Source organism: Mauremys mutica, chromosome 12, assembly GCF_020497125.1.
Source record: "Mauremys mutica isolate MM-2020 ecotype Southern chromosome 12, ASM2049712v1, whole genome shotgun sequence".
NCBI classification, from domain to species: Eukaryota; Metazoa; Chordata; order Testudines; family Geoemydidae; genus Mauremys; species Mauremys mutica.
Window position 1 is genome coordinate 25,396,999 of NC_059083.1, and position 12,538 is coordinate 25,409,536.

At 52.9% G+C, this 12,538-nt stretch overlaps 2 protein-coding genes across 2 annotated transcripts in view; both read right to left on the reverse strand.

The window, feature by feature from the left end:
- Positions 1–1,126: 1,126 nt before the first annotated feature.
- LOC123344879 (zinc finger protein RFP-like) overlaps positions 1,127–12,538 on the reverse strand; it is a 36,180-nt gene continuing 24,768 nt past the window's right edge. The window contains exon 6 of the mRNA XM_044981369.1: positions 1,127–1,796. Coding sequence (XP_044837304.1) covers positions 1,282–1,796 — 515 coding nt within the window. The 3' untranslated portion in view covers positions 1,127–1,281. The remainder of the gene's footprint in view (positions 1,797–12,538) is intronic.
- Positions 3,331–11,758, reverse strand: LOC123344900 (zinc finger protein RFP-like). The gene is made up of 6 exons (XM_044981401.1): positions 11,307–11,758; positions 8,837–8,932; positions 8,022–8,252; positions 6,542–6,564; positions 5,711–5,826; positions 3,331–3,546 (listed from the first exon to the last, which is right to left on the reverse strand). The coding sequence occupies exons 1-6, from the start codon at positions 11,721–11,723 to the stop codon at positions 3,458–3,460; spliced, it is 972 nt and encodes a 323-aa protein (XP_044837336.1). The 5' UTR covers positions 11,724–11,758; the 3' UTR covers positions 3,331–3,457.

Sequence of the window (12,538 nt, forward strand, 5' to 3'; positions counted from 1 at the left end):
GGTTCTTGTTTGTGGGTTGCTAAGCAGAGAGACACACCCCTCTGCAGCCCAGATATAGGCACCTAACTGTGAGAGGGGTGTGACTTAGGACACCCCTTCCCCCCTTGTCAGCATCTCCCATTGGCTAGCTGACATGGCTGCCCGCCTACTGAGGTGGCTTTTGTGAATCGCATTGTAACGTGCCTGTGTTGCCCATGGATTGTCTAGGGAGTTTAGACCACTGACTCAGCTCTGAGGGTCACAGTGCTGCTGTCCCTGTGATTTTCTTGCTCCCTGAAAATTACTCACTGTGATTCTCAGCATTGCAACACCTGAGTCCCTTCATGGATTGCACCCTGTGCAAACAGTCACCTCTCTGCAGAGCACAGCTGAGCAATTCCTGATTGACATGGGTGTGCACAGGACAGAGGCAGAGCACAGGCTGGTTAGTGACACATCACACAGTAAAATCCAAACTCTCTTCCCAGAGGCACAATATTCCTTGCAGCTGGGACATTAAAGTGGAACAAACAAGAATTATTGTTTGTAATGTTTTATTTACAGTAAGTTGCTGGAACGTAGCAAAGTAAAAGGAGCTAAGAAGGAGCTTTAATAACCACAGCATGGCCAGGAGATCCCCAGCTACTGAGAACAGTTTTCTTTATGGAACTAAGATTGCACCAATGGCCAGGAATTAATATAGGGAATTAATGAGTTACAGTCTCACTTTCAGTAACATGTAATAAATCTCCCCGTCCCGCTCATGTTCCCTTTCCTTCCATACTGTCCTTTTCTATTCATCATTGTTCTAGCCTCACTTCCCACCCCTGTTTATTTCCCTGTGTCTCTCCTCCCTGTCACAGATCATCCCCCTCAGCTGCTCTCTTCTTTCCCTGATCTTATCCCTTCCCCCCTCGTGCTGATCCCCGCCTGGGAGCCCCCAATGAGAGCTAAGGACACAGATCTGTACAAAACGCTCCCTGCAGCTGCTGCTTCTCCCCAACCCTGATTGATCAATTCTGTGTCCCTGCCACCCCCACCTCCGCCAGCCCCCTGCCAGGCTGTTAGTGCCACCCCCTGCCCAGCCCCCACCTCTGCCCCTCTGCCCCTCCTGCAGCCCCAGGGGTTCTTCCCCCTCCTCCCCTCATCCCTGAGGCTGCAGAGAGGGCGGGGGAGGTGCTTCCAGGGGCCATAGAGATGAGGAGCCAGAGGCTGGGTAGATGAGAGTCCTCCACAATCATAGAGACTGGGATCCATGAGGCTAGAGAGGCTGATTTCCGGTTCCTGCCTCTGGTGCATGTCTCAGGGACACAGGCTGAGCCGGGATCCTGGCCCCACAAAGAACAAGGGTCGGATTCTCCCCCCAGGGACGGAGCCCGGCGGGAAAGTGAAGATCGGGGCCTTGTCACCAGCATCGATAAATGTCACCTGCCCCCGGTCACAGTCCAGACAAACCCGGATCCTGCTGGGGGCCCGGCTCAGGGGCAGGGGGGTCTCAGGGGAGGTGAGAGCCCAGAACTGATCTCCCAACCACCCCACAGCCCAGATCCCCCCGTCAGGGCTAGGGCTGATCTTTCCCTTCCTCCCCACAGACTCTCTGGCCACCCCCACAGCCCAGCATCCCCCATCCCCCACCTCCACCTCCCAGCAATGTCTCCCTGAGGTGAATCCCTCACAGCCCAGCACACAGGGCCGAGTGTCAAATCTCTCAGGGTTGTTGGGCAGTTGCTGCCGCGTGTCTACCCGTCTCACACTTTTCCGATCCTCAGACAGGACGAGGTTGGGATGAGCCGTGTCTGGATCCAGAGTCACATTAACTGGAGAGAGAATCAGAGCGTTAGGGGCAGAGCTCAGCCCTGGGGAGTCTGGGGCCATTTCTCACGCTCCCCAGCAGCTCCATTCAGGCTGGGACAGTCCCGGATCCCAGGGAACTGCCTCTGTCCTGGACACCTGAGAGTACGTCTAGACTACCCGCAGTATCGGTGGGTAGTAATCGATTGAGATGCGATATATCGATCCCCGAAAGTGCTCCTGTTGACTCTGGAACTCCACCAGCACGAACTGCGGTAGCGCAGTCGACAGGGGGAGCCGTGGACGTCGATCCCACGCCATGATGACGAGAGGTAAATTGATCTAAGATACTTCGACTTCAGCTACGCTATTCACGTAGCTGAAGTTGCGTATCTGAGATCGACCCCCCACCCCCACCCAGTGTAGACCAGCCCTGAGACTGAGCAGAGATGTCACTGCAGCTCCTCAGTCTTTGTAACGGGTCCCACTTCATTAGTTTCTCATTTATCACAGAGGCTTCAGCTCCCACATCCCGCTGCTGGTGTTGCCCCATTCCCAGCAGCACAGACTCAGCCAGGAAGGTGTCAGAAGTTTTTATTGAGGGAGCAGAAGTGGCAGGTACCAGCTTTAAACCACAGAGGGAAGCTCCCTCCCCTAATGCAGCCTCCACTCCCAGGCCAGGGAACAGAGAGGAAGGTGCAGCAATGGGGAACAGCCACTTAAGAGCAGAGAGTAGGAGGTGGCACTGGGTGTGGTAGCACCATCTCCAGCCTAGAGAGAAAGGAGGAGCTGACAGTCTCACAGGAAGAGCATCTCCCCAGTCCAGGAAGCAGGGAGCGGCTCCAATGGGAGAGCCCAGCCCTGCCCAGAGGAAAGGCAGGATGTTGGAGAAGAGCGATGGGGGACCCCCTGCACCGGGGTGAAGCAGAGGGATGTGGCAGGGAGCTCTGTTTGCGTGTGACTCAGTTAAGAGTGTTTCTGTTCATCAGAATGGGGATGAACTCAGCACTAAGGGTGGTGTCAGGACTCTTTTTGTGTCCCTGCCCCCTCCGTGGCCCTGACTGAGGCCCCCTGGCCAGGCTGGGAGACTTGCCCGCTATAGAGAGCCCCTGACACTCCACCTGCCCTGGACATGGGTCCATGGGCCTTTGGCAGCAGTCCCCAGCCCATGTCCCCACTCCCCGGGGTGCACCACCCTGGGCAGGTGGAGGATCCAGGGCTCCCCAGTGCAGTCCCTGGATGGCAGCCTGGTTCTGGCTTCTGGCCTGGCCAGGGCCTGAGGGAAAGAGGAGCAGGGGTGGGGCCATTGAGAGAAGCCAGCACCAGGGAGAGATTGGTGCTGCGGGCAGGGGCTGCACTACACAGAGAGGAACTGCTCAGCTGCCCTGCCCTAAGCACAGACACTGCCTGCCATGCTCCACCCCTGCCAAGGCTTGCAGTGTGTGTGTGGGGGAGCAACGTGGCCCTCTTGCCCCAAAATATGCCCATGCTGAAAAGTGTCCTGGTTATCCCACCTTTAAAAGTGTGTGGGGGGGGGGGTGGGGGGGGGACGGGACATGGGCCCCTGGATCTCCTGACCGTTTAATGTGTTATTTTTAGGGCTGTGTGTGTCATGGTCGCTGTCAGTTTGGTTGGTAACTTCAGCTACAATCTCATGAAGATGTTTTCTCTGGAATATTCTCATAATTTAAAGGCAATCTTCACCCGCAGACTCACCCTGTCTGTGTGCTCCAAAGAATTCTCCTCTTTTTCTCTCCAATTCAGACGGCAGAGTGTCTTGGGGGAGAAAGAAGAGAGGTGAGATTTCAGACTTTCATATTCATAAGAGCATCCCCACTCTGAAACTGTTTTATAATTATGACAGAGAAACAGACAGAGAGGCCCAGAGACACACTCAGATATTTAATATAAAAAGGTCTGAAATCTATTTCCCCTCTCAATCAGGCTTCTCTCAGCAATGGAGCCAGCAGCCTTACAGCCTCACAACTATCCCAGGACACACAATTTGTAAGAGATTTACTTTTCCCTCCTCATCCCCTCCCACCTTTCAGACTCCAGTTGGTTTGTCTCATTCACTTACTGCCTTTTGTTGTAACCTAGACCCAGAGCCTGCAAAGACTTTGGCATAAAAGTAACTTTACCCACTTGGGTCCCTTTGACACTGATGGGATGTGGAGAGTTTCCTAAATACTGGCTCTAACTTTGAGCTGTTGGGTCTGTTTACTCAGCACCTCTACAGAGAGCAGCATGACGGGGCCTCGTCCTCCATAGGCAGAAATGGAAATAATAGTAAAATTATTTTATCAAGGTGGAAATTGAGGTGGGGGAGGGTTGGCTCAAAGGGTCCGATTCCCCCCTGTACCGGGAAAAGGAGAGAGGGGAGGGGCCATTTGTGACTCTGCTGTTCAGTGGCTGCAGGGGCCGGTGCAGACCTTGGCACAGGCTGAGGAAGTTCTGAAGCCAGCCAGAGCTACATCCCTGTGACAATGGCCCCCGTGTCTCTTGCCCAGCGTGCAGAGTGTCAGAGGCCCAGCTTTACACTGCCCACCTCCCTTTGTGCCTCGTCCACCCCCCTCCCTCTTCCACCCGCCCTCACCACCCCCATTCCCAGCCCTCTCAGGAACACGCCTTGTGCCTGCAGCTGCTGTGCAGGAGACACAAGAGGCCCCTGTGCTGGAGGGATCCCTGATCATGGGGGAGGGGCTTTCTCCTTCCCTCCAGCCCATTTGGCCCAAACTAGCTGCAAACAGGACCAAAGCTCAGTGATTGGCTGGATCTGCCTTTGAGAAATGTGCCCCATGGCTGGTGATGGGGCAGTAGATGGGGAGGGCTCTGAGCTATCAAGAGTTCTTTGCCACGTGTCTGGCTGTTGGGTCTTGCCAAAATGCTCGGTATCCAACTGACCACCATATCTGGGGTGGGGAAGGAATTTCCCCCCAAGTCAGATTGACAGAGAGCCTGGGGATTTTTTTCCTTCCTTCCTCTGCAGCCTGGGGCACGAGTCAGTTGCAGTTTGAAACTAGAGTCAATGGTGGGTTCTCTGTAATTTGTGTAGTGGGGCAGTTACCCTGTTCCTGGGATAAAAGGAGGTAAAAGGTGAAAAGCAGCTCACATCGGCTGACTGGGGAGGCAGCCACAGCTGGGGCCACACCCAATTAGGCCACAACTGGCCCTGATCAAAGGGCTGGGAGCTAGGCAGGCAAGAGTCTCACTGCAGGGCTGCCTGGGAGCACAGGGTACCTTACACAGAGCAGGGCTGGGGGTGGGGCAGGCAGAACTGGGGAGCTCTGGCCTGGCAAGTCCCCAGGCTGAGGCCTTGTTAAGGGCCAGAGATGGTACTAGGGTTAGAAAAGCAGTAGGTCCAACCCCTTTGCTAATGATGAGTGGACATTGTGGACTGCAGGCTGCCCCAGAGAAAGGGGGCTAGATGACTGGCAGTAACCACTGAGGCAAGGTGGGTATAGAGGGTTGGGATTCCCCTGGGAGAGGAGACCCAGAGTGTGGGGGTACTGCTGTGGGCAGAACCCCAAGGTAAGGGGCACTGGGGTCCAGGAGGGACATGGTGGGGCCTGAGGCAGGAGAGACACTGGCCAGCAGTGGGCGCTCTGGAGCAGGAAAGCTAATTCCCTGACTGACCAGCAGGAGGCGCCGCACCGCTGAGTGCTCAACCAGTTACACTTGAAGTTTTAAAATCATGTTTTGAGGACTTCAGTAACTTGGCCAGAGGTTAGGGGTCAATTGCAGGAGTGGGTGGGTGAGATTCTGTGGCCTGCAATGTGCAGTTGGTCAGACTAGATGATCATGATGGTCCCTTCTGGCCTTAAACTCTTTGAGTCATTTCTTAATTTAACAGCATCATCTAAGTGGGAACAAATTGATCAGCACCATTCTCTTCTCAGAGACTCATCCCAATTTCCATTCCTAGATCCCTTCTAGGTACCTTTGAACTTCCCCAGAATGTCCAATAGCAGAATCATTTTCTGGGAGAAATCACTGACTCGCTCTTCCACTTCAGGAGAAATCTCTTCCGGCTGCTGAAACTTCCCCTTCTCAGACCTGGAGAGAAACAATTTTACATGATTGGATTTTACTGTGTGACTCATTATAAGTTCTGGCTTGTGAGTCGCTGCTCTAATAGGCCTGGAGTTAGAATTCCTCGACTTCTCCCAGCCTCAGAGCAGATGCAACACAGCCCAGGGCCAAGCAACCTTCTCGTCAAAGGTCATTAATATTCTTCAACTCTGGTCTGGAGAGATCAGCTCTGGGGACAAAACGGGAATTGAGTCTCCATGGCCAATTCGCTCCTTGGCCTCCATGCTCTGAGGGACAGGAGGTTCCCAGGTGAAGTGCTGTAGAAATCTGCCTCTAGGAACTAGACTGAGACACCAACTACCCCTTCCCCAGCTCATTCCACACAGGTCTCCAAACAGTCCTCAGGTGGGAAAGACTCTTGATCGCTTCTGCCCTGGGCTGAATAGTGACCAGGACCCAGCAGTGACAGGCCCATATTCCATCCCCACAATCCTGAAGCTGCCTGTCCCCCAGGGATGTGACATCTCTAGGAAATACTTGAGGTCAGTCCTTGCCACTGACTGGAGAATTCCAGAGTCTTCTGTACAAGAGTTAGCACCCCAGGATGAAGTGATCAGAGAAATTTGTATCCAACACGTGATCTCCCCACACATTTTGCTGTAGAGCCCTGGGGAAATGCAGTGCTACCCTCATGATCAAGCTCTTTCCCAGCATTGTGGAGTGCGAGGGAGCCACATACCTGCTCAAGGTGGTTCTGACATCCTAGAGGAAAGAGAGGCAAAAGAATTTCAGTCCTCTATGACACATACACAGGGGATCCCAGGGAAGGGGTTTAGGAAGTATGGGGGAAGAGCCCCTGCCCTGGCCCCAGGGCCATTGATTCCCTGAGCTAATGGGGCTTTTCCATCTTTCATATCCCTGTGACTCTGCTAAGAATAATACTCACTCAGATGTCAGCAATGCACATGCTGAGTGGCACTGAGATCTCCGACTACTGGACTCCAGTGCTTATGATTTAGCAGCCCGCTCCTCCCTCTGTGGGGGTCTGGCATGTTTCTAATGATGAGTGCGGGTTTCCAATTGTCCTTGGGGGTGCTCAACCCCATGCCCCATCACCACTCCACACCTTTCCCCAATGCCACACCCCAACCCAACTCTTCCCCCTCCCACTCAACGTCCACCCTGTCTCTTCCTCGCCTCCTCTTGTGAGCTGCCATAAATATAAAGGAAAGAGTAACATAAAATACCTACTTGCAGCTGTATTGAATCACTTTAGCTATAAGGGGTTAAGAAGCTCAGATAACCTGGTTGGCTCCTGACCAGAAGGACCGATAAGGAAAGAAGATACTTTCAAATCTGGTGGGTTGCGGGAGGTTTTGTTTGGGCTCTGTGTGTTTGTTCCCTCTCCTGATAGAGAGAGAGACCAAGCAGGTACAACAGCTCCTGAAAACCTACCTGAAATGATCCATCTAAGATTACAAAAATTCTAACTAAGGCAAGGAAATGCGTTAGGTTATTTTTTTGTTTTAGCTTGTGAATTTTCCCTATGCGAAGAGGTAGTTTTAGTCCTGTTTTTGTAACTGTGAAGCTGAGTCCAGAGGGGAGTCCTCTGTGTTTTAAATCTTTTTATTACCCTGTAAAGTTACCTTCCATCCTGATTTTGCAGATGTGATTTTTGTACTTTTTTCTTTATAATAAAGTTCTTTTTTAAAGAACCTGATTGATTTTAGTGTCCTAAAGATAAGGGTCTGGTCTGTACTTACATTAAAGGCAATTGGTCGGTATATTATTCTCAAGTCTCCCCAGGAAAGGGGGTGAAGGCGCTTGGGGGGATATTTTGGGGGGACAAGTGACCCATCTCTGAATCTTTGTTTAAATCACTTGGTGGTGGCATCAAGGAGAAGGAAAGGAATTTGTGCCTTGGGGAAGTTTTTAACCTAAGCTGATGGAATATAAGATTAGGGGGTCTTTCATGTGGGTCCCCACATCTGTCCCCCAGAGTTCAAAGTGGGGAGCGAATCCTAACGTGAGCACACTCCCTCCCTGCTCCTCCCGCTCCCTCCCAGCATCTCCTGCACACAGTGGAACAGCTGATTGCAGCAGGCAGATGGTGCTGGAAGAAGGGGGAGGAGTTGAGCGGCAGGGCCCACGGTGGGTAGCACTGAGGGGGAGAGCTGGCTGTCCTGGAGCACCCACCTATGTTTCTCATTCAGTCTCACCTGTAGGAATTCACTCGCTGGCTTCTGACACTTCCCCTCCAGCTCACTGATCAGCTCACTCAGACAGGAAATCTGCTGGGAGAGTTTACTGAGATTTTCATTCTGGATCCTCACAATCTCCTTGTCCAGCTTCTCCAGCTGGGCCAGCAGAAGTCGCTCTTGCTCCTCCAGGAACTGCTGCAATTGCTGAAATTCAGACACAATCTTCTGCCTCTCGGTTTGTGTTTGTTTCTGTATGAAATAGGGCAAGGGTTGGTCTGGGGCATGGATGGAGCCCAGGATCCTTTCATGGAGAGCTGAGTGTGCAGGAGGGTGATTTTCTGTGAAAATCCTCAGATTTCTGACATTTGACTCTACCCTGTGGGTACTAGGCAGGGGATTCTCTCACACCTTCCCCTTTGGCCCCTGTATCCCTGTGAAAGGGATATTTCTCTGTCAGTCATGGTCAGCATCTTCTGTTATTTATGGTCTGTGAAAATTCAGACCCAGAGCAGCAGGAGGCAGGACTCAGCATTACACTAACAGAGACATCAGGGGAGTTAAAAGGAACAAATGTTTTAAAAATGCACAAAATGTCTAGACACAGTGGACAAACACTTCACGGGGACATTTGTGTGAATTCAGGCAAGCCAGAAGGGCTACTCACCTACTGAAATGAAAGCTTAGGGCTTGTCTACACATGAATCTAACCCAGCAATCCATGATCATGGAGAAACACACACAAGCCCATGTTCACATAGGCCACACAGGAGTCTGCCTCCTAACAGACCTCCCACTGCCAGTCCCACAGTTGATTCATAACAACAGGCACCTACCAGATATTCCCGGCAATTCCTCTCTCCAGTCGCTTTCAATCCCAGCAGCTTTTCTCTGTCTTCCCTCAGAGTTTTCAAATGGGCCTGGATTCTTTCCTGAAGAAACAGAAATGATTTGGGAAGTTTCATCTGGATAGTTGAGAGGTGCTTGGAAGTGGGTGTTTTTCCACCCAAAACCCAAGATGACTGTGGTTCTAATCGCTTTGCGACATCAGGACCACCAAGGTGATGAAACCTCATTAATGGAAACTGGGAGCGTGTCACATTCAGACTCGTTACCAATTCTGGTTCAGTGTTTTTAGTAATTAGCAAGAGATCTCAATTATACCCAAGCTTTACTGGTATTTGTGAATTGATTAATGGTACAGAGCATAACAGGGCACTGGAGTCACATGGGGGTGAATCAAGAAACCTGTTTGTTGAAGGTTTAACAAACAAAGTGATACAAATCTCAGAAGCCACCAGGGTTTAAATATGGGCTGGGATTTCAGCCCTGGAGTACTGGGGCTGCACTGGTTGGGCAGAGCTGGTCTAAGCACCAGGGCAAAACTCGTGAGATGTTGGGAGGCCGTTCGTCTGGTTTGAAGCTGCACAGTCCAGTTTTGTGGAGCACTGTCCCTGTCCGGTAGGGACTCAGCACTGGACTTGGCTTTGTCTGGTGCAAAAGGGAGAGGAGGAGACTGAGGCTGCAGGAGGACACCCGTGAGGGTGGGGGCAGGGCTGGGGTGGCACCTTCATGCAGAATGATGCAGGCGGGTGGCACGCTGGAAAAAACGGTGGTGGGGTCCACACAGGGTGACTGATACTGGTGAGGACCCATGCAGGCAGCTCTGAGGGTGTCCCGTGTTCTGGGGATGCCTCAGTGACCTCCCTAATTAGACAGGATGCAGATTTGTATAAAGAACGGGTTGGGGGTTGCCCCAGCGCTGTCCTAACCCCTCTCCATGGCAATGCCCCCTGGGCAGGTACCCCACGGTCCCATTCCCTGGTAAAGATCCTGGAAGCAGTGCATTCTGGGAGATTTCTAAAGGCTGCCTAGTGGGACTAATGGAACCACACTGACTGGTCCTTGCCCACGTACACAACAGAGCAGGTCAGACTGGCACTGGTCAGCTCCAGCCTGGGGTTAGTTTTGCTACAACCCAGTGTAATCCCAGTGGTACTTGGCATGGACCTGAGCTGTCTGGAGCCCTTTTGTGTGCGGACTGATGGTGCTCGGGGTCCCACAGCGTTTAGCCCAGTGATCTCCTCTAGAGTTTAACCCCTCATGGAGCAACACAGCAGTTCAGAATCCCAGTGAGAAACCTCCTCTCCCTGGTGCGCCTGGGACCTTTATCAAGGTGTCTCTGCCTCCTAACGGAGACACTTCATCACTGGGTGGGGCTGATGCTAAGATGGCAGCATGGCAAAGTGGTTCGGGTCTTGGACTGGGTCTGGGGAGATCTGGGTTCTATGCTAAGCTCTGTCACTGACATGCTCAGTGACTATGTGCAACTCGCTGCCACGCTTTGTGCCTCAGTTTCCCTTCCCACCTGTTGTCTAGCTAGACCAGAGGTCACCTACCAGTTGATTGCGATCAACTAGTTGTTCCTGGAGATTCTCCCAGTCGATCGCAATCTCTGGCAGCCGTGCGGCACTCCCAGAAGGGGCCAGCTTGCCCCTGCAGCCTGGCGTGAGGGCAGGGTTCTCTTCACATGGCTCTTGCCTGCAAGCACCGCCCTCGCAGCTCCTATTGGCCAGAAATGGGGAACTGTGGCCAATGGGAGCTGCGGGAGTGGTTCTTGCAGAGAGGGGCAGCGTGTGTAGCCACATGCTCCCCTCCAGGGGCCACAGGGGCACATTGGCCCCTTTCAGGAGTGGTGCAGGTTTGGGACAGGCAGGGAGCCTGCGTTAGCCCCGCTGCTCTACTGACCGGGAGCTGCCTGAGGTAAGTCAGTGCTGCCCATCTGGAACCAGCTTCCCAGACCCCCTCCTGCCTCCCAACCCCCTACTCCAGCCCTGACCCTCCTCCCAGAGCCAGCACCCTGTGCCCTCACCTGCACCCCAACCCTCTGCCCTAGCCTGGAGCCCTCTCCTGCACCCCAACTCCCTGCCCCAGGCTCAGCCCAGAGCCCCCTCCCCGACTGCAACCCCCTCGCCCCCAGCCCAGACCCCGCACCCCCTCCTGAATCCCAACCTCCTGCCACAGATGGGTGAACGTGAGTCAGGGTGGGGGAGAGCAATGGAGGGGAGGGGTATGGAGTGAGCGGTGCTTCGGGGGCGGGGGGTGCAGATCCTGCTTTCAAGATTTGATATTTTGCCTCTGTGGCCACATTGCCTGACCATTAATTTTGTTACAGCATCTCCCCACACAATGAAGACTTTACAGAGCAGAATGATGAGTCACACCTGTGCTAGGTAACTTTCAGTGAAATTAGCCGGTAATTAAAACCCCAAAGTTAACCCATTAAATCTGACAGCATTTGCCTACCTTGTACTCCTGTGCAGCCTCCTGGATAGGAACCACCGTGTGAGCGCGGTGAGCCCGGGATCTGTCACACACCATACAGATGGGGGTTTGATCCTCTTCACAAAACAGTTTCAGAGCCTCCTGGTGCTCCCCGCACACCCTGTCCCCTCCTGCTCCCTTTGCTGCCTGTAAACTCAGTTGCTTGACGAGTTCTACGACATTTGCCAGTTGCCTGTTGGGCCTGAGGTTTCCCTGTTGCACAGTTTCTCTGCACTGAGGGCAGGAGGCGGCTGTATCGGATCCCTCCCAACCCTGGCTGATGCAGGCTCGGCAGAAATTGTGCCCACACTCCACACTGACTGGTTCTGTGAAATATTCCAGACAGACGGGACATGTCGCTTCCTCCTGGAGACTTTCCACGGGGTTCTCTGCAGCCATGGCTCCCTCTGGGCAGTGGATCAGGGTTAGTTTCAATTTCCTGAGTTCACACTCTGCCCCGCCTGCAGCAGCAAGGGAGTGTTTCCTTGCCTGAAAATGACTCAGGCTGTTTGCAGAGCAGGGAGAACCCAGCCAATTTCACCCCTGGAGGCTTTACTGAAAAAAGGTACCAGTAGGGCTTCGGTCCTGCAATTAGCCCCTGTGCTGGTGGGGAGGGTCCCTGGGGCATCCACCTGTGAGGATGAGCCTGCAGGAGAAGGAGCTGTGTGTTAGGAGTGATAGTCAGGCTGGGCAGAATTTTGTTATAATATATAATTTTGACAGATGATGTTTATTTTAAGCAATTTTTATATTTATTTATTTAAACTTTCACAGCAGCACAACAATCTGGGGTTTAAGCTTTTCATTCCAATTAAAATTTTCACGGTTGTGGGAAATTATGGGGGGATCAGATAATATTTTGGTCAGACCAGAACTATTTAATGACACTGGACACTGAGATTCAAAATGTTGAAGCTTTAGAACTGTTAAAATTGTCTGTGAGCAGGTAAATCTCCTCCCTCCCCCAGCAGCTCCCCCAGGGCAGTAACCCAGCCCAGTGCCTCCCCCCCACCACCACACGGACCGAGGCTGAAAGTCCATCTGATGGCGGCTCAGGGGCCTGTGGAATGTGCTGGGATCTCAGCCTGGGCCCTAGTAGGGCAGGTGACCCTGTAACACAACCACTCCCAGCAAGGCCATGCCCCCATTTTCTCCCTGTTTGTCAGTCTCAGCAGAGAGACCAGGGACTGCAGGGAGACCAAGCTCCTGTCCCC

Coding starts and splice junctions, on each gene's coding strand:
- LOC123344900 (XM_044981401.1), bottom strand. CDS start 11,723: ATGGCTGCAGAGAACCCCGTGGAAAGTCTCCAGGAGGAAGCGACATGT. Junction 8,933..11,306: donor AGGCTGCACAGGAGTACAAG/GTAGGCAAATGC, acceptor CTGTTTCTTCAG/GAAAGAATCCAGGCCCATTT. Junction 3,547..5,710: donor CATTCTGGGGAAGTTCAAAG/GTACCTAGAAGG, acceptor TTCTCCCCCAAG/ACACTCTGCCGTCTGAATTG.